Source organism: Chiloscyllium plagiosum, unplaced genomic scaffold (assembly GCF_037043375.1).
Source record: "Chiloscyllium plagiosum isolate Xiang-an unplaced genomic scaffold, Cpla_swu_hap1 HiC_scaffold_42, whole genome shotgun sequence".
Classification (NCBI taxonomy): Eukaryota; Metazoa; Chordata; class Chondrichthyes; order Orectolobiformes; family Hemiscylliidae; genus Chiloscyllium; species Chiloscyllium plagiosum.
Genome location: NW_028270180.1, coordinates 42,349,243 through 42,371,080, shown reverse-complemented (window position 1 = coordinate 42,371,080; position 21,838 = coordinate 42,349,243). Strand labels below are relative to the sequence as shown.

At 43.2% G+C, this 21,838-nt stretch overlaps 1 protein-coding gene across 1 annotated transcript in view; it reads left to right on the top strand.

Annotated features, from left to right (window-relative positions):
• Positions 1-21,454, top strand: part of LOC148137590 (putative G protein-coupled receptor 139) — a 44,677-nt gene extending 23,223 nt beyond the window's left edge. Inside the window, exon 2 of the mRNA XM_087982095.1 lies at positions 20,547-21,454. Within this exon, the coding sequence (XP_087838221.1) occupies positions 20,547-21,454 (908 nt within the window). The remainder of the gene's footprint in view (positions 1-20,546) is intronic.
• Positions 21,455-21,838: the final 384 nt, after the last annotated feature.

Sequence of the window (21,838 nt, the reverse complement as noted above, 5' to 3'; positions counted from 1 at the left end):
TTCAATCCCCAATTTGCTGGCAATAATTCGTCATGAGCGCCAAACTGATTCTTCGTGCCTCTCATCACAAAACCGTTGCCATAAACCAATTAACTGTTTCGTTCCCGCTTCCTTGGGCTTAAAATTTAAGGATGAACTTGCTGCCCCGGTATCGACTAGGAAAACTACGTCCTCTTTGTAAGGTCCCACCTTTAAATTTATCAACTGTTCTTGGTGGGTCCCCGGGGGCAGGAACCCCTGACATGACTTTTTTTTTCACCATGGTTCATAAACGGCACTGCATATACTTGCTTTTTTGAATCTGGACACTCTCTCTTAAATTGACCTGTCTTTCCATAGTTATAACATCCCGCCTGTGAGGATTTCCACTTTGATTCTTGTTCCTGTCTAACAGACCCCTTAACATCTCCTTCTCCTCCTTTTATTTTCAACATACTGCCCGCCACTATTCCGGTTTCCCTTTCCTTTTTGGTTTGTCCTTTTTCTTTATTACCTCATCAAATGTGGCTTATCATTATTTTTGCCTTCTGTTTCTGCTTCTCATTTTACGTTGCCAGATCAATTGCTGAGCCGATCTAACCAACTGAACAGCTTTAGGGCCATCTCATGGCCATTCCTCATCACTCAATGTTTTGTTTAGACCTTGACCTTTTAAAAGTAATATTGCAATATTTCTTGCTATCTGTAAACTCAAATATAATTTATCAATTTATGCCTGTCCAACTTCAAAGCCCGTTCCCAAATTTACATTTAGGAATCCTACCTGTAAACATGCATTTATATATCATAAATTCATTTATTCAGTGTTTAATATTTAAAATGTGAAATGCATACAGCTCCCAACCTTGAAATCCACCACAACTGCCCGGTTTTAGTCCCCCGATTCAAATCCAAAACTAGTTATCCCAAGTAGTCCCGACCAGCCACCGCTCAACTACAATGCTATAGGTTTTTAAAAAAAACTTCTAATTCATGAACAATGGCCAAATCCAAGGTCACCGATCCCAACCATAGGATTTTTTTTGTTTATTGCAATCTAATGTTGAACCAAAACTCCAACTGTCCTCCATAAGTCGCTTTTACGTAAGGACAAAAGAGACCAGCCAGAAACCGACAGTAAGGCAATCACAACCTCCAAAAATAGCAAAATCCAATACTCCACTTCACAATCTGCAAAATCCTTAACTCCAAAAGAAATCATATCAAAATTTCCATAATAGAAATCAGACTCAAAACAATCCCGGATCTCAAGCTCCAGAGAACAAAGCACAAACATTCAATCACCAACAAAGAAATGTGCATTCTAATTGAATTACAAAGGGTTAAACTTTCTGTTAGCTGTACAGTCCTTTTCTCTCTGTCTCTCTCTCTCTCTCAGACACACACACACACACAACATATCTCACAGACACTTTGAGCTTCCCGTAATGACTCCTCTATGTTTTGAATATTTTTTCTGGATGTCTGGCTATAAGTTAGTTACAAAGTGTAACCTCAGTGGCCCTTCAGCGACTAGCCCTTCTGACACGAAGCATAATCTGATTCCTTCTCACTGTAAGGCTGTTTTCCATTGACATTTTATCTTTTTTTCTCCTTTCCTCGCGTCCGAGGATTGTACTTCCAATTTCTTAACCTTTTTCCTAACGGACTGTCCGTTGGGATGTGGTACTCGGACGTCCCTCTAATGTCTCTTTCTAAACTTAAATCACTATTCTTATTTCCCATTTCAATACTCAGCCGTTTCTTTATGTAATTTAATTAACCTTACTGAGGTCCGGTGTCACCTTCTTCCGCACCCATTTCAGGGTACTGGCATGTTCGTGGGCGATTTCCACTCTTTACAACCGGACTAAGGCTGGGTGGTCCAATCAGGTAGACACCTTGCTCGTCAGATCCAGCTAGCCAATTAAATACTTTATTTTATGTGTTGCCAATTCCCTGTACTTCTCGTACATGCCCGACCACCAAGGCAATGCTTAAAGGCCCATTTTCATACCTTGGTCTGTGCACAAGAGTTACCTGGTCGAATCAGCGCGCCCCATCCCGTGTCAAAACCTGGCAACTACCGCTGCCTATCCCGATCGCCGGGATATATATCTTACCCGGGTCTTGTATACCCAAGAGTTACCCGACCAAACCTGCCACGTGTCAGCGCGCCCTGTCCCACGGCAATACTTGGCAGCAACCACCGTTGCTTACCCTGGTCAGCCAGAGATATATATCTTATCCGGATCTTCTGTACACTAAAGTTACCCGACCAAATCCGCCGCGTGTCAGCTCGCCCTGTCCCGCGGCAATACCTAGCAGCAACCACCGTTACCGATCCTGGTCGCCCGGATAATACTTATAAGATCTTTTCTTACCCGGGTCTTGTGTACACGTGTTACACGACCGAACCCGCCGCATCTCAGCGTGTCTTGTTTCCAGGGTCTCCCACTCCGGATCATGCTCGCCTGAGCTGCCGCAGCAAGTAGGGAAACTAGAGACAGCCTAAATCAGCGAGGTGCACTTCTCCGTTTTCCCAAAAATTGCTGAGCGACCAGAACTTGGGATGCCGGACGAGCCCCCAACTCTGTTCGAAACAAAACCAATAAAATTTAGACGAGACAACTAAAACCGAAAGCAAGACAACTTATTCTACGATCTTTTAAAAATGGGCATCAATTTCTGAAGCAAATGAGCAATGAACATTCAATCTTGTACACAGTTATACTTTTGAGCTGCCTGAGGTCAACTCTTCTGACTCCTACATTATCCAATCAACTTTATTCTCTGACTAACTTGCGATGTGGTCTTATTAATTCCCCCCTTTCTCCAAGTTGGCGACCTTTCCCTCTGTATGTGCTGACAGAAGGAAGATTCTGCTATCCTTGAATCTTGATGTTCTTTTTACATTGCTTGTAACATCTTCCATTGTTCACAGGTACATACCATTCTTGAACATACGTTTTAACAATGTATCTTTTCGTGCCTAGTTTATGTGTTTCAGCTATCTCAGCTATTTTGCTGAGACTATTATTTAAAACATTATGATGAAAGAAGTTATTTGCTTAGTACTCAATTATGCATTAAATATAAAGACGCATTTCCCTCATGCTTTTTTAACTGATATTTTTCTTGTACCCCTTTTCTGCACATACACATTCTTGCTTTTCTATTTCTGCAAGAACAACACACTCCCCCATTTCTGACAGACCGAAGGGTCTGTTTTCGTGTACATATCTGTGACTTTATGATTCTATACTGCATGTTGACTGTGAGGTAATCGGACAATCCCTTCAGCGTGTAAGCAGTATCTTCAAAAGAACGGCTCCCTAATAAACATAGTCCGCCGATTTCTCAGCAACACTCCCAACTAGGATAGAAAACACGTCCAGAAGCCTAGCCACTCGCCATTACAGCGAAGACATCTCGAAAATCACTGCCAGACTACTTGAACCCCTTGGTATCATGGTAACCCAGAAACGCACCAACACAGGAATACAGTTGCTCATGTACTTGAAAGGCTCCAGACAGACAACAGGGAAAACTGATGTCATTTACAAAATACCTTCCAAGAACTGTAACAAATACTATTTGATCAAACAGGCAGAAAACTAGCCATCAGGGATACATCAACATCAACGAGCCACAAAAACACATGACCAATCTCACTAGTATCTTTCTGTACAGATGGGGAAGGACACTACCTTGACTGGGACAGGACATGCAATCTAGTTCAAGCCAAACAAAAACACGCATGAGAATTCCTAAAAAAAACATAACATTCCAAGCGGAACTCTACCAACAAACACATTGACTTCGATTACATTTACTACCCCATGAGAAAATTAACAAGAAATGACAACACCACATGAAATTCCGTCACCACAGGAAATGACGTCACAAACTTAAGGAAACATGACCACATAAATAAAATTCTCGCCATGCCACCAGTCTTTCTTCAAGATGCTCACTGATGGTTTTTCTCAGTATGATGACACAAAGTCTGAAAACTAACCTTCCAGCTTAGCGAGCGAACCGACATCCACAGTGAAAACAGGCTATTCGGCACACCAATCCACACGGAACGTCTGGAGAGTATCCCAAACTGAGACATCCCCTACCCTGTTCATATCACCCTGTATTTACCATGGCTAATACACCTAACATAAATAGCCCTGAACACTATGGGCAATGTTAGCACGACCATTTCACTTAACTGCGTAGTTTTGGCTTGGGAGGAAACCAGAGTACCCGGAACAATCCCATGCAGACACCGGAAGAAGATGCAACACCACACAGACAGTTTCCCAAGGCTGGAGTTGAATCTCGGTCCTTGGCACTGTAGGGTAGCAGTGTTAATCACTAAAGCAACTTGCAGCCTCTGAATGTTCAAGAACTGACCACATCAACACCTCCACACATGCACCTTGGAACAGGCTATAAAGGGCCACATCCCGTGAATACATGAAAAGAAGCGAAATCCCTACTGTTTTTCACCCTGTTCTGTATCCATATGGTCTGTCTTAGAGAAGGCCAGAAGAGAGTGGCATTGCATAATGTATGTCACCACACGAACTACCAATCAGTTGCATGCATAAATGTAGAGAGGTATCAATAAACAAACACATTAACCCGCAGACAGAGCAACATGCACTTTCGCTCTGACACACACAGAAACGCACACTCACAAAAAGTCAAGCATAACCAAGCACACCCAAATACAGACACAAAAGCATCAACAAAAATACAGAGAAAGTTAGGTTGTCAGTATTTCCCTTGCTCTGTGGAGGGCCTTTCACTATTTCACTTGTTCTAGAAAGTGTGTGTTAGCATTTCTGTTGCTTATTTTGCATGGTGTCATTATTTTAATGGCTCCAATAGCAGTGTGTCAATAGTTCAGTCCCTCCATGTGCAGTTTTCCAGTATTTCACTTGTTTATATTAATGGTTGTACCAATTTGTCACTTCTTGTGTGAGGATCTTGACTCTCAGAAAATGCCAATGCTTACAGGTGTCACCAAACCGAGAAGAATTGTAAGATTTGTAGAGGACAGAGTGGAACACCAACAAGACAGTGACAAGTTGGTGACGTATTCAAGTAGATGACACCTGAGGTTCCATGCAGAGCAGTGTGATGTGATGCACTTTGGTATGAAGCACATTGAAAGACAATATAAAGTAGTCTGCAGAGTTATTAATGGGGGATGAGGGAACAGAGGACTATGAGTGTATATCAGCACGGAATGTTGAAGAATTCAGGACAAGTGGAGAGAGCAGAAAATATGGCAGATTAGTTTCATTTTCTGAGTTGTTTACAGGAGGGGGTGTTGGAGGGGTCCTCCGTGCTCCCTTCCTGGGAGATGGTGGAGACGATATGTTTTCCACCCACCGTCAGCCCAATGATACCCAGGAGATTTCATTTGAACCAGCTCAACACAAAAGGGAAATGGCATCAGGGTCACGGCTTTGTGGTTGCTCTGAGGGAACGGAACTGACAGTGGGTTGAAAGTGAGAATTACCATTCCCTGAACATTGCTCCTTACCTGGTTGGTGGGATGTGCTCGTGCGGGGGGAGGGTGTGTGAGGGAACGGATATTGGCTACTCAATGACCCAGCTTGACCATGTCTCTGTCCTCTTCGAGGCTGTTTAATTTTCTTGGAATAGTCGAAAAGGAGGGATGAGTGAGCGTGGTAATATATGACCCTGCTGTTCGGCCTGGTGTTGGTGGTGGGGTCATGGTGTGTTTAATGAAGGGAGTCAGTCCACAATGTTGTATCCATGCCGTGTTATTAGTGTGTTGGGGGGCGGGGTAAAGTAGAGGTGAATGGCGGCGGAGGTACTGCATGCAGTAGTGAGAGAGGAAAGTCATGAGCATTGTTTAGGGGTATGTGCAAGAACAAACAGACAGTGAGTGTGAGGGAGCAGAAAATATACAGCAACACTTATCCTGACAGAGCGGGAAAGGTTATTGGTTCTTATCCTGTATTGCTGGACATATTTTAAGATCACTGGCTTTGCAATGAGCTTGGTGGTAAACTCAGACTATGCTCGGTTGATCTGCACTGTGGCCACCTTTGGGAACAGAATGGTTTCCTCTGTACTAGCCCATCTACCAGGAACTCCGTGCCCTGTCGACAAATGATGATGTAATTGCCCCTACCTGCCATGCTCTCTGTTATCTATGTAGGACAACTCTACACTGAGAAAGCTCAAACGTGTCCCCCTTGGTCTTTTAACGAACAAACCACTGCCAGGGATCAAGGAATATCCAGGGGCATCCGGGTGTTGGTGACTACCTCCAGACATGATGGGTGGGAGAAATGGGACTAGCATTGAATGAGAGGATCACCTTCGGGATGGGTAGCTGGTTAATGAGGTGGGTTCGATAAGATAGCACCAGGAAACTAAGTCAGCCTCGTGCAGAAGATCCCTCCGTCACAAAGAAAATGTCACTGAGACCAGTTATTGTTTGATTCAGGCCAGTGAGACGGAGTATCTGCTGTCCCCACCCACAGTTACAAAGCTGTAGTAAAAATCGTCACCCCACCAAAAAGTCTCCCTCATCTGGACTCAGAATAATATCCCACCCATCCATCATTACTGGGAACGCTAACTCATGTTGTAGAATGTACTGAAATGTCTACATTGCAGCATTCAGAAACCTGTGAACACATTCTTCGATGTCACTGTCTCTTCGTCTCCCCTTCTCTGTCTATTTCCCAAAGCAGTTACGTTTGTTGGTACATCAACTGATACCAGCTACTATTTTTCTCTGTCTGTGACAATCTAGGATGGTTATGTGAGGTAGATTGAGAATCTGGCAATATTTCTTTTTGTTCTCATTCTTGTAATTGGCCCCTCCAAGTTCTAATTCCTACAGCTAGTCCCATTAGCCAATCTACCTCCATATTTCAGCATTGTTGTCCAAAATGTACTTGTCCATTTTTAACGTGAACAGCTGTCCTGTAACATTTAGTGGCCTTCTATGTTACTCACCCAAGATTATCGGGATACACCACTAAAAAACCGCTCGGGTCACTCCTTAGCCTCAACACTCCAGGGATTATAGCCCCAGCCTACTTAACATTCCCTGTAGCTCAACCCCACTAAGCCACCCCCATCAAAATACCAGCAACATACTTGTGAAACTTTTATATTAGCTTTCAAGTTTATCAATGTCTTTCCGGAAGCAAAGAGACCAGGATTAAAGGCACTATTACAAAACTGGCCGAACCAATGTCCCATACAAATGCAACGCGTCATCCAAGCACTTTAACTCAAAGCACTGTCCAACAAAGGTAATTGTAGAAACTTCCTATTTTACCACCCTGCCTTGCTGTGACAAATGCAACAAATGTGGCATACCAAATGCAACACATCACATTTATGTGAAATAAATTCCATCTTCCAATGCTCAGCACAATCTCGTTAGTCCTTGCTTTTCCAAATGCATATACATCCGACCAATTTTCGAGAACATGTGCCGTTCAAGTTGAGGTTTTGAATGTTAGTTGGCCCACTGAGCTGGAAGATTTGGTTTCAAACGTTTCGTCACGAAGTTAGGGAACATCATTTTTTTTTCTTTCACTTTTAGTCACCATACTGCTAGTGTTACCCCGTATGCTGACGAATCAAACGAATGCTAAACTTTCAGCTCAGCGAGAAAATTTACATCCACAAATAAATCCTTCCCTCGAAATTCTCCATGAAAAACTGAGTCAAAGTTAAAGTCAGGCTCAGCGGGCTATAGTTCCTTACTTTCATAAGAAGTGGCATCACATGAACAAATCTCCAATCTTTTGGCACCAGCCTTGTGGCAATAATGACATAAATGTATCAGCAAGGTGCATGGCAATCACTTTCCTAGCGTCCAACAAAATTCTTGGGGACAACTGATCATGTCCCAGAGATTAATTCACTTTTATGCTCTTATGAAGGTTTAGAGGTGTACTGTATTTTTAATAGAGTTCGAAACCTCGCAAGGACCGACAAAACGCGGAGAGTCTTGAAAAAGGTAACAAGATGACTCTTGGACGAAACAATTGCAGCATCTTGTTTACCATGAAACATGATGAAATTCAAATTCTGCCCATCAGTTTGAATTATATCCCAACACAACAAAATCCAATCAATTTGAATTTAGTATTTTGAAAATATCAAAATCAATGAAATAATCCAATGTTGTATGTTATCAATCGGAAATTTTGAACACTTAGAAGGAGAACTGCCAAAGACCAACAAATGTAGATTGCTCGCTGAAGAACTTTCTGAAACGTTCCTGTGGATAAGAAGTTTGCAGAGCAGAACGTCGAAACTCACCTGGAGGGAATCTAAAGAGGAAAATCTGCAAAGGAGAAATACGGAAAGCTCACTGGTTTTGTAGACGCTATCCACAGGTTTATATTATCAGCTGCTGGTTTCATTCTGGTTACTCACGGATCTGCTGACCCAATCTGCTGACGCTGCATTTACAGAGTGCCTGCGTCCATGGAAAACAAAAACAGCTAAGACTATCCAGAAGGGAAACTTTGCAAACAGGGAGGGGCAGAGCACTGCACTGTCCTCCCTGGGATTTCCAGTAACATATTTTGTAAATTGGACCCATTAAGGTGGCATGAGTGAAATCAGCTTGTTTCAAAAATGATGCTCTTGCACTTGCTTTAGTATTATCTGTATTCTCAGACTCAGGGTGGGACTGTGCTGACACTCACCATAAAGTGAACTGCATTGATTTTGGAACTTTTCAGGCAGATGTGGGTAACATATCCACCATGTCTGGAGTGTAGTCCTTGGATGTTTTCATTCGCTGAGAGAAGCCACCTACCACTGAGGGGAATACATTGCTTCTATCTTCCCCAAAAAGTTATGGAAAATAATGTTATGATTTGGTAGAGTCGGCCTAGATTTAGGAAAAGGGAATTATCTTTGTTTAAACCGCTGGATTAAACCACCAATTGTCCGTGGTCACATCGACAATTGAGATACGATGGGAGTAGAGTATTTGAATCTTCAAACGTTTGACATGGTCGAATGCAGGTGAGTGGTGTTCGAATCCATGGATATATAAGTGTAGAAAATAGTCCGAATGGATTCAAAATTCCTTAATAGGCAAAATGAAGAAAGTGGTGATTTTCCATGGACTGAATGCTGTGGGGTATCAAAAATCAGTGTTTTGTAAAAACAGTTCGCAATGTATATAAAGTATTCAGTTGTGAATAACAAATGTAATAATTCTCATTTGTGTTCCTTAAAAAGGGAGATGTTGGGAAGTGCTGTCTCTAAAATGATCTTGGTTATACGTCACCTTCAGAATCCATAGGGGACAGTAAGTAATTATAACTGTAAATGACATGTGAAATGCGAAATAAGAAATGTACCAGAGTAAATATATACTACTCAAGGTTGTGTTTTGTTGAAACAGTATTTGGAGTATTGCGTAAAAACTGAGTCTACTTTATAAATAATGACCTCCATGTCATCGACACAATACGAAGGAGTTGCACCAGACCATAACCTGTACTAATGTTACCATAAGTAGAGAATGCAGTAACTAAGGGTTAAATCTGTAGCGCTTTGAGAGTCTAAGAATTTGAAACTTGGTTATGGACAAACGTTCATTATGTCGCAGACAACCATTGATAAGGGGAGACATGCCATACTTTCCATCGAATGTCCAAGTCCAGATAGTTTACATACCTATGCAGAGATGTCACATAGATTTGCAGAGAGGGAAAGGCTCTAAATGAACTCTGAACACTTTAATTCAGAGTTATTGTGTATCTCTGCACTCAAAGTTATATTGCTCAAAATCCTGTCAGCACCCACGATACCTTCATTCTGAAATAGTCAGCCATTTCCCACCAGCTTGTGACCTCAAGAGAGAACATGGGTCTGCTCTCTCAGAGTTGGAAGATGCCTTTGTGACCAGTTTAAAAGAAGGCTTCTGCCTAGTGCCAGAACATCATGCTAAATAATACGGATGAACTGAGTAATGAAGCCACGAGGAACAAGTGGGGAAGTCCATCTGTGCAATCCTTACTCAATTTTTTTCGTGATGTTGGAACATTTTGACACCTGTGTTAGTAATTTGAGAAGCGGAATGACCTCTTCCTGTTCCTTTGTAAATGATTTCAGGTTTGAAATAGTCTCTTTCTGATGCGTGTATTAGACTTGTAGCCCTTAGCAGACTGCTTGTCTTCCTACATTATAAGCAGAGGGACTGAATAAGCCGTCCCTTTTCTTGCACAGTAATTTTGATGTGCTGAATAAGGTGCTCACATTCTTGTGAAAACTAGGTTGAGGTGCTAAATGAGCTCCTCCGTTTACTGTGGAATTGAACAGTGTCTGGCAGTGCTGTTACATGAATACTACTCACGCATTAACAGCACGATATTGAATGATGTCCAGGTATTGTTTCAATGGACATAGACTGCTTCAAGTGTGGAGGGTAGACAAATAGTCTGAACATCATGTGATCATCAGTGAACATCTCACTTTGGCTCAGTGTAGACTAAATGGGCTGACTGGCCTCCTTCCACACTTCCTAACACAAGCTGGAGATGTCTGGACCGGGACAGGAGCCCTGACGATCTCTTGCAGAGATGCCGCAGGGCTGAGATGATTGATGTGCACAGACCATAAACATCTTCGCTTGCGATATGAATGACTCCAAACAGTGGAGGATTTGCAAATGATTCTCATGAAGTGCAATTTTGCTCAGACTCCTTGATGTCACCCTCAGTTAAATACAAATTTAAGACATCACACAACACCAGATTATAACCAAAGACGTTTATTTGGCAGGACCAGCTTTCGGAGTGCTGTTCCTTTTCAGGTGGTTGTGCTGCGATCTTCTTGGAGATACTCTCTAATTTCAGCTGGCAGTTCGTGATGTCGATGATGAAGAAGCAGATATCAAGTTTCAGCAGAAATTCTTTCAATAACAGACAACATTATGCTGTTATCTGACTTTCTGTCCATCTGCATTGCCAAGAATTTTACCATTAACCTCGTTCTCTGCATTCCTGTTACTTCTTCCAAAGTGAACTACTTCACATTTTTCCACATTAACCTCTATTTGCCACCACTCTGCATCTTATCTATGTCGCCTTATCAATCGTAAAGTCCTTTGGCGCTATACAACTCTGCCTACCTGAGTGTCATCCGCAAATGTACTAGCCCATCCTTCTACGCCTAAATCCTGATCATTTATAAAAATGACAAACCGCTGTGGCCCCAAAACAGATGCTTGCGGCACATCACTGGTAACGTAGCGCCAGGATGATAACTTTCTGTCAACCTTAACCCTCTTTCTTCATTCAGCTAGCCAATTTCTGATCCAAATTGCCGAATCACATTCAATCCCGAAACACTGCAATTTGTGCAGTAGCCTACTCTGTGTAACCCTATCAAACGCCTTACTGAACTCCATGTACACCATATGAACCGTTTTACCTTCATCCCACTGTTTTGTAAACGTCAAGAAGAACTCAATAATGTTAGTCAGGCACGACCAACCCTTCGCTAAACCGTGTTGGCTATCCCTAAACAAAATGTTCCTTTCTAGATGATTATAATTACTGTCTCTTATTTTCTAACATCTTACACACAACCAAAGTATGGCTCACTTAGCTATAATTACCAGTTTTGTCCCGACTCACCTTCTCAAAAAAAGGAACAACATTTGCTATCCCTGGCACTACTCCTTTCGCCAATGCTGACATAAAGTTCGAAGCCATTGACTCTGTAAACTCCTCCCTGGCTTCCCAGAGAATCCGAAAATAAGTCCCACCTGACCCAGGGGTCTTACACACTTTCAGATCTTCCACAATTGCTAAAACGTCCTCTTTGTCAATAGGAATCTCATCTAATCCTGTAGTGTGCATCGTCGTATCCTCACTAATATTGCCTTCTTCCAATGTGAACGCTGATGAAAATTATTCATTAAGCGCTTCTCCGATGTCCCGAAATTCCACACACAACTCTCCACTTCTATCTTTGATTGGCCTTAATCTTAATCATTCTTTTCTTGCTGATATACCGATAGAAGGCCCTGCGAATTTCCTTGATTCTATCTGCCAACAAGTATTGATGATCCTCCTGGGTATTATTAGTCTTATGCTTATTTATTTTCTGGCGAACATATAGCTCGCAATCCCCTTAACTGAGCCTTCATACCTCATCCTCACAGAAGCATTTTTCTTCCTCCTGACAAGAGGTTCAACTTCTTTAGAGAACCATTTCTCCCTTTCTAGACAACCATCTCCCTGCCTGATAGGTACATACTTATCAAGGATCCACAGTACCTGTTCCTTAAATAAGTTCAACGTTTCAAGTTTGACCATCCCCTGCATTACTATCACCCTTCCGATGGATGCTAAACCTTGCCTAATCGCGCCCTTGTGCCTTTCCCACAATTATATCTCTTTCCCTGTGATTTATACGTATCCCTGCCCATTTCTCAAGTAAACATAAGCGAATCATGGTCACTATCGCCAAGTCCTCATCTACCTCCAAATCTAACAGTTGGTCAGTGTCAAATCCAATATGGCATCTCCCCTTGTTAGACAGTCTGCGTACTGTACACATTGAACAAAAACTGACCCATGCAAACTACCTGAACACTAGTATTCCCAGTCCATATTGGGGAGGTTAAAGAGCCCGTAACAACTATCATGTTACTCTTGCTCTTATCGAGAATCATCGTTGCTATCCTTTCCTCTACATCCCTGGAACAATTCGGAGATGTATAGAAAACTCCCAACAGGGAGACATGTCTGTTCCTGTTTCGAACCACAGCCCAAACTACTTCAGTGGATCAGTCCTCCAACGTTATCCATTTGTTGTAACGGTACCCGTGATTAAGAATGCTACACATTCTCCTCTTTTACCATCACCTCTGTTCATGCTGAAACGCATAAATTCAGGTATCTGCAACAACCATTCCTGTCGCTCTTCTTGTCATGTCTCCGAAATGTCCACAACATCGAAATGCCAGGCACTAACCCATGCTGCAAGTTCACACACCTTCTTCCGGATGTTCCAGGCATTGCAGTACACACATTTGAAATCAAAATCCTGGTTGCCGGTGCACTTTCATGACCTTGTAAACCTATACATGACCTCACTACCCTGTCTCACGTGTACACTAGAAATACAATTTAGTTTCTCATATCCCTACTGCATTTGTTTAACAATCCTGCACCCCCCAAAGAGAATTAGCAAATTTCCCTCCCAGGACATTGGTGACCCTCTCATTCAGGTGAAGACCATCCTGTTTGTAGAAGTCCCACCTTCCACAGAAAGAACTCCAATTATCCCTAACGCAAAACCCTCCTTCCTGCACCATCCCTGCATCCACATGTTCAGATCCCCTTGTTAGACAGTCTGCGTACTGTACACATTGAACAAAAACTGACCCATGCAAACTACCTGAACACTAGTATTCCCAGTCCATATTGGGGAGGTTAAAGAGCCCGTAACAACTATCCTGTTACTCTTGCTCTTATCGAGAATCATCGATTCTCGATTATTCTGTTCCTCGATTTGATGGCTTGTGGCATGGACAACAATCCAGAGATAGCAACTCTGTTATAACACTAAGCGTCCATCCAACTCCCGGAATTTCTGCTTTAGGTCCCCGTCTTTCTTCTTACCAAAATAGTCGGTGCCTATGTGGATCACGACTTGGGGCTGCTCCGCCTCCGCTTCCAGGATCCCGAAAACGCGATGAGAGACATCATGACCACTGTCACCTGGGGGGCATCACACCGCTCATGAGTGTCTCTCGTTCCCATAAAGCCTCCTATCTTCCCCTTAACTGTGTAGTCTCCACTGTCTAAAGCTCTGCTCCTCTTCTCCCTTCCCCTCTGAGAAACCAGAACAGGCTCTGCACATGATACCTATGCCCCATTCCTGACCCTTGCTAAGCCGTTCCCCCGAACAATATCCAAAACGGTATATGTGTTGCTGAGGGGAACCACTACAAGAGATCCCTGCAGTAACTACGAGTTCCCTTTCCTACTCGTGATGGCAAACCATTTACCTTCATTATGTGGCAAAGGAGCAAATTCCTCCCTGCAACTCCTGTCAATAACCCATCCAGCCTCCCGAATGATTGGAATTTCATCCAGCAGCAGCTCCAGTTCGCTAACGTGGTTCTAGAGGAGCTGACGTTGGGTGCACTTGAAACAAATTAAATGAAAGGGACACGAGAGGCGAACCGTAACTGCCACGTACTGCGGGAAGGACGTGCAACTGCCTTAACCATGATTATCACTGTTCTACATTCGCAAATAGACCACTGAAAATAATGAAACACGAAAGAAAACACTTGTCATCTTACCAAACGACGCACAGTTTTTGTTTGGTTAGGGGAGTAGGACGGGTGGGAGACATTACCCGAGTAATGTTTCAGTTAAAAGAAACGCTCAAATTTGTAACATGGTTAACTCTCCGACAGTCTCCTGCTCGACGCTGCCGCACTTTCTGCTGCTGGAACACCAACGGTGGGACCCGACGCTAGAGGTGAGTTTTAACTTTTTTGCTCACATTCCCTACAGACTTCTGCTTGATGCTCCCACACGTACTGCTGTCAGAACAACAATTTGCTGCCAATTAAACTGATTCCCCTACGTCCAAATTTAATTGCCGAGTTTTGATGTGAATAACTCTCCTGTATCTTTCCCTGGACCTTACTGTTACTCATCCTACAGCATCTGTTTCTCCCATTACAAAGCTTAGAAAAAACATTTAAATGTATAGTTTGCGTCTTTTCACTTCCTGATGTCCTGCCCTGAGCTTCATTTTGGAGAGTGGTGTTTCAGCGGCTTTGAGACGTGTTTTTTGAACTGATTCTGTGCCTATCCACTGAACGCTTCTCATTTTCACTCTCTGCTGATCATGTGCGCAGTAACATGAGCGATCCCCTCAACTGTTATTGATTCATACCAGGCTTTAACCTGGAGTTGTGTGGCGTTTGAATTAATTCTGTTTTTGGAAAGTCAGTAGAAATACTGAGGATAGTTTCCCGGAGGTTGTATTTTAAACTGCTGTGAACAGTCAAGAAGACAAAACGCTTTGGTGACCAATCTCGATGAGTCATGGTCACTGTAGTTACTGCATGTGGACCTACAACATGATCAACACTTGGAGCAGAGGCTGCCAACAGGGGAATCACCGTAAAATGGAATGAGAAGTCATAATCAGATCAGCCATGGCTGAAATGTGTTTTGGGACTCGCTCAAAAGACTCACTCCTGCAACATATTCATATATTTCTGATCTTAACAAGCCAATTCACCTTCTCTCCCACTGCCACTTACTTGTAGAGATTGAGCCTCTTCTCCTGATCCTGGGTAACAGTATCGGCTCACTCGACGCCAGATTTCCCTGTGCCCGATTCTCGTGTAGTTGAATATTTGCCTCCAGTTCCTGTATCCCGGTCTCGAACAGTGAAATGTTTGCCTACTGTTCCTGTGTCCCAGTCTCAAGCAGTTCAGCGACTGCCTCCTGTTCCTATGTCCCAATCTTGAGCAGTTGAATGACTGCCTCCTGTATCTGTGTATCAGATTTGTGGAAACAAGTGTCGTCCACCAATTCCTGAGTAACAGGCTACAATAGCTGTTTGCTCTCCTTTTGCTCCTGTGGAACAGAATTGAGGGACTGAATGGCCTGTTCACATTCGTGACATCTTCGATTGGTGAAAAACGTTCTCCTGCTTCTGTAAAACATCCTTTAAATCTGAATAATGTAGCTGTGTTCTTTTTTACTGTAAGTAAGTGAGCAAACAAGATGACTGGCTGTATTTTTGTGTGGCAGGTTTGGGAAGCTCAAGTGTAATAGGCTTCAGAGTCTTAGAGTCATAGAGATGTACAGCACGGAAATACACCCTTCAGTCGAACTAGTCCGTTCTGCCCAGATAACCTATCCTAATCTGTTCACGTTTGCCAGCATTTTGACTATATCCCTCCAAACCCTTCCTATCCATAGACCTTTACAGATGCCTTTTAAATGCAGCAATTGCACCAGTCTCCACGACTTCCCCTGGCAACACATTGCACACATACACAGAACAATCCCATTTATATCTTTCCCCTCTCACCCTAAACCTATGCCCACTCGTTCTGGGCTACCATACACAAGGGAAAAGACTGTCTCTAATTATCCTATGCATGACGCTCAAGATTTTGCACACCTCTATTACATCAACCTTCAGCCTCGGACGCTCCAGAGAAAACAGCCCAGCATATCCAGCATCTCCGTTTCGCTCAAATCCGTCAACCCAGGCAATATACTTGTAAATCTTTTCTGAAGCCTTCCACGTTTCACACGATCCTATGATATGAAGGAGTCTAGAACTACACGCAATATTCCAAAAGTGGCCTAACCAATGTTCTGTCGCGACCTGACTCCAAATTCCTACACTCAAATTTATGATCAATAAGGTACACATACCAAATGCATTCTTCACTCTCGTATCAAACTGATATTCTACTTCCAAGGAAATACAAACATGCGCTCCAAGGTCTCTTTGCTCACTAGCACTCCGTAGGACCATACCATTAAGTGTATAAGTCCTGCTAAAATGTGCTTTTCCAAAATGCAGCACCTCACACTTATCTAAATTAAACTCGACTGCCACTCCTCAGCCTTTTGGCCGATTTGATAATGATCCCCCTGTACTCTGAGGTAACTCTGCTACACCTCCAATTTTGGTATCATCTGCATTCTTAGTAAATATACCTCCTTTGTTCACATTCAAATTATTTATATGAATGACGAAAGATAGTGGTCCCAACACCGATTCTTGTGACACTCCACTGGTCACAGATATCAGGCTGAAAGGCAACCCTCCAGCCCCACACACTATTTTCTACCTTCGGGACAGTTCTGCATTAAAATGGCTAGTTCTCCCCGTGTTCCAAGACGTTCACGCTTGCTGAACAGTATCCCATGGAAAACCTTGCCGAACGCCTTACTGAATTCCAAGTAGATCATGTACACCACACTTCTCTCATAAAGTGAGTGAATGGCTTCCACCTTTTCCTGTATGACAAGTTTCAGGGGCTGTACTGCCTCCTCTTGCTTCCAAATATACTCTCGAATGAATAAATGATCGCCTCCTGTGTCTATGCAGCAGAGCCGGGAGGCTCAGTAGCGTCCCTGCTTTTCGTACCTCGGCAGTTACAGCACCTGGGTCTGCAAAATGAACAACAAATGGAGCAGAGGCTGCAGACAGGGGAGCTCTGAAACCACGGAGTAAGTGTTTGTCTGGGGATAGGGATCTGCAATATCCAACCCGTGTTTTTCAGGAACAGCTTCCCAAGCAATACTTAGCCCAGGATCAAAATATAAGATGACCCTTAGGGAACAAGGACCTTTTCACAGAGCGTTGTCGCCTCCTTCAACACGATCTGCAGCTTCACACAAGGGGGAGAACGGCGCTGCCAGTGGTTGTTATGATCATAATTTCAGTCAGCTTCTAGGAACAGGCACTTTCTAGGAATGAGTAGGTGACATATCCATCATCTCATCGTATGTCGCCATCAGTGTCACCATTCGTTGACAGAGGATACATATGGTGGATGAGATGAATACAATATTTTCTCCCTCACAAGGGATTGCCGGATGTTTTCCCAGTACAGCGGGTATCGCGATGGTGCACATGGCTCGGCAGAGACCCATATCAATCGGGAGAGGCAGAGGTATTTATGCAAAACTTACTCCATTAATCCTGAAGTGTGTACACGCCCAGTGCATTATATTAATTAAGACCCACTGTCCTGGCCCACTGCAGCCAAAGCCTCTTCATTCAGAAGCTGGCAGCCACTCTCATCGTCTTCAGGTTTCCAAGTGGAAAGAGAACATGACAGCTCGGATAAACGCGATCACGTTGATAGACTTCTCAATGCACCATCCCCATCACCATTTCTCACTGCCAACAACCACAACAAAATATACTGTGTTTACTGAAAGCAATGTTGCCACTGGAAAATTCAGAGAGCAGACCATCAGGGAGATGGAGCAACATGTCTGATGTCTGAATAGGTGACAGTGAGCCCTCCAGTGCACACTGTATCACTAACTCCAATAATCGCTTTCCATTTCAGGAACATACTGTCTTCAAATCTTCCTGAAAACAAAAGGCAGGTGCTATATCATGTTACATTCCACCTGCCAAACAATAACCCATTGATGTTACTGGCTGTATCCATTCGCAGCACCTCCACTTTGTCTCGACAATATCATTTCCTTTTTATGTAAGTGTCATCAGCAAACTCAATAGCTGTACATTTTTTCCACTCCTGATCATTGAGATTGATTGTAAATAGTTATGGCCGTAGCACTCGTCACTGAGTCACTGTAGTTAATATGTGTTAAACTGACAAAAAAAATCAACAATTTATCGCTGTTCCTCACCCTGTAACCAATCCTCACCGTATTTCTTTGTAGCAGCCCTGAAAGGCTGAATGTTCCCTTCCATTTGACGTGTAACAGGTTTGACAGATTAAAAGATCTACTCCAATTGTTGAGTAACAGCGTCGAATAACTGGAACGACTCATTCTGCTCCTGTTTGAAACTCTTGACGTGTTGAAGAGCCTGTTTCAGTGTAGGTGCAGTTTTGATTGATGTACAACCTTTTTCGAACAATCAATGAACAACCCACTCCTGACGTTATGTTGGAGTAAGGCCACTGATGCTGCAGCTGCTGATAGACCATCGTGGCTCATGGATGTGCAGTTTCCAATTGTTCGGTAGGCTGGATGTATGTCTTACGTCAAAGGATGTAGTGCCACATTACACAGAGGGCGTTACCTTCAAAATGAGGCTGAGAATTTCCTTCCACCAGGACTCTATGCTGATTGCTCTGACCGATACTTTTCTGGATAGCGCGATCTGTGACATGTGGGTTAATGCGCATGTTTCCGTCTTCATGGTTCCACTGTCATTTCCCACAGTCTGGCTGCTGTGTACTGAGGCTTCGCCCTGCTCAGTCAGCCGTGAGCCTGTGGAGACACTCTTGGTGATGGACATTGAAGTACCTCACCCAGAGTACGTTCTGTGCCCTTGTGACTGTCAGTGCTTCCTCCCATTTGTTTTCAACATCGAGGGGATCTGAGTTATAACGGCGGTGTTGTGTGGATGGCACACTACCAGGAGATTTACTTGTCCATCTCTAACCTGTTCCTATGAGATTTCCCGTGTTCTGTAATCAACCTTGGGGAATTCCAGGATAACTCCTTTCCTGATTGCACCCTCCCGTGCCACCACTACTGTTGAGTTTGTCCTGCCAGTGGGATAGGATATAACCGCGGATGGTGGTTGGGGCTTCATGAAACATTAACAATCAAGTTTGAATCTGTGTGTATGAAGGTATCATCGAATACAGGTTACAGTGTGTCAGGGAATAATGGGTTAAAAAGCTGAATGAAAGGCACTCGACCGGAATTTCTTCTATATTCTCAAAACAGACTGAGGAAATTACTGAATACATTGAGGGAAATGGATACGATTTAATGGCATCAGAAAGACATGGCTACAGGGTCACCAATATTGGGAACTGAATAGCAGAACATTTTATATCCGAGAGTGTTAGACAGAACTGAAAACGAGATGGGGGAGAATAGCTGAATATGTGTTGACATCTACACAGACATTAAAGACGATCTTGCATCACGTTTTTGAGCTTTATCTTTGTCTTATTCATTTTGTGAACAAAGCACCAGTTGAGTTGTTTGGCGGAAGGATTCCCACCGTGAGCCTGAGTGGGTCTCACCAAAGTTAGTGGGTAGAAGGGTCTTTCTGATGAAGGTCTTTATGACTCTATCAAATTCTGTACCCGACATTCCCTGGAACATTCTATACCGGCCAATCCGCGGAATAATACATTGCCCACATTTCTTGGAACATTCTGTACCCGACATTCCCTTCAAATTTATTTACTCAACATTTCCTGGAGCATTCTATACCCGAAATTACCCAGAATATTACTTCCCTGATTTTACTTGTCAACGGCCGGACGTCAGCGAATTGAGTGAAAGATACGATCCTGAGGGAAGAGATCCCATCCCAGGGACATAAAGACACTATTCCGAAGTCCCCTCAAGCAGTTAAAGGGGTGAATACGTTTTCTCTGCATTTACATGTCTTCACGACACATGATCGACCACAATTTACACGAAAAGTCAGAAATTTCCAAACTCCGTTTGTTTTCATGGAACTGGGAGGGAATCCTTCAGGAGAGCAACGTTTACACACGAGGTATTAGGAACTTGAAAGAAGTGAACTGTGTCTGTTCTCAACTGATCGAATGTGTTGAGAATTGTTGTAAAAACTGTCTGTTCTTATGAATGTGTCTCTCTGTGTTTGGGGAGGGAGGGTTTCTTGTGTTTTGTGACACTTTTTTCATTTATTCAGACCATCCATTTATTATTTCCTTTCGAATTATTTTAATAAATCCATGAATACTGTAACACGTCTAAACATCTCACTGGGCCCTCTGTCAAACTGGTCAATTTCGCTCCAGTCTAATGTACAATTTGTTTGTTTTCCTTTCACAGTTAATATAGTGACTGTCTACGTTCTGCTTTATAAAGATTGTGGATTGTCTCCATGCGTCACACGTTACCTGGAGGCGATGGCAGTGGCAGATCTACTGGTCATTATCCTCGACCTGATCCTGAGACACATTCCCATTGTTTATATGGAACAGTTTTCTTTTCTGAGGAACATTCCCGTGTGTAATATCCACGCCGTCCTGCTTTATACAGCCACTGACTGCTCTGTCTGGTTCACCGTCACTTTCACCTTTGATCGGTTCGTGGCCATTTGTTGCCAGAAGCTGAAAAGTAAATTTTGCAGTGAGAAAACGGCGGCTGTGGTTCTGGGAGCAGTGACTGTGCTGAGCTGTTTAAAGAACATGTTTTGGTATTTTATGCTTACAGCACGGTATGGGCTATCCAACGCCCCCTGGTTTTGTGATGTAACACTCGCTGTTTATTTCTCCCGTAACTGGGCCACAATCGAGTTCCTCCACCACATTCTAACCCCAGCTCTCCCATTTCTCCTGATTCTGCTGCTCAATGTTTTCACAGTCAGACACATTTTAGTGACCAGCAGAGCCCGCACGAGACTCCGGGCTCATGCCAATGGGGCAGCTCAGTCTGACACAGAAATGAGAAATCGAAAAAAATCTCTCGTTTTACTGTTTGTCATCTCGGCTAATTTCATCTTGTTATGGTCAATGTTAATGGTGTTTTCTATATGGAATCGGATGGATTATATTGGGTATCAGTCTGTTTATCTACATCCCTTTGTGCGAGAATTGGGCTTCATGTTGCAGCTCCTCAGTTGCTGCACAAACACGGCGATTTATGCCGTGACCCAGACTAAGTTCAGACAGCAGGTGAAGAATGTTCTGAAATATCCCTTTATCAAAATCCATCAGTCAATTAAGTTCACACATTAATCAATCCATCTGAGATTTTTAAATTTCAGTATAATGTTTCAGCGAGAAAGCTGCCTATCGCTATGGTAACACACTGCTTGTAGTGCTGGTTTGTCCAAGCTTATCCCAGTAGGGACTTCGGAAACACATTTCATTGCTTCTCACAGTTCAGGGGTCAATGAGAAAAGGGACCATCCCATTGACTGAATCGATCACTTCAATTTGTAAACAATAAAGTTGTATATTAAAAAGTGCCGAGCAGCAGAGTGTATGGTATGTTTGTTTGTCTTTGCGTTGAGGAAGCTGATGTGAGCAGAGACAGACTCAGCCCCAAGTCCTGGTCCTCAGGGACGGGGACGGTATCGGGCCTGAGCTCAGAAATTGGTTTTAAATCACTCTATCCTG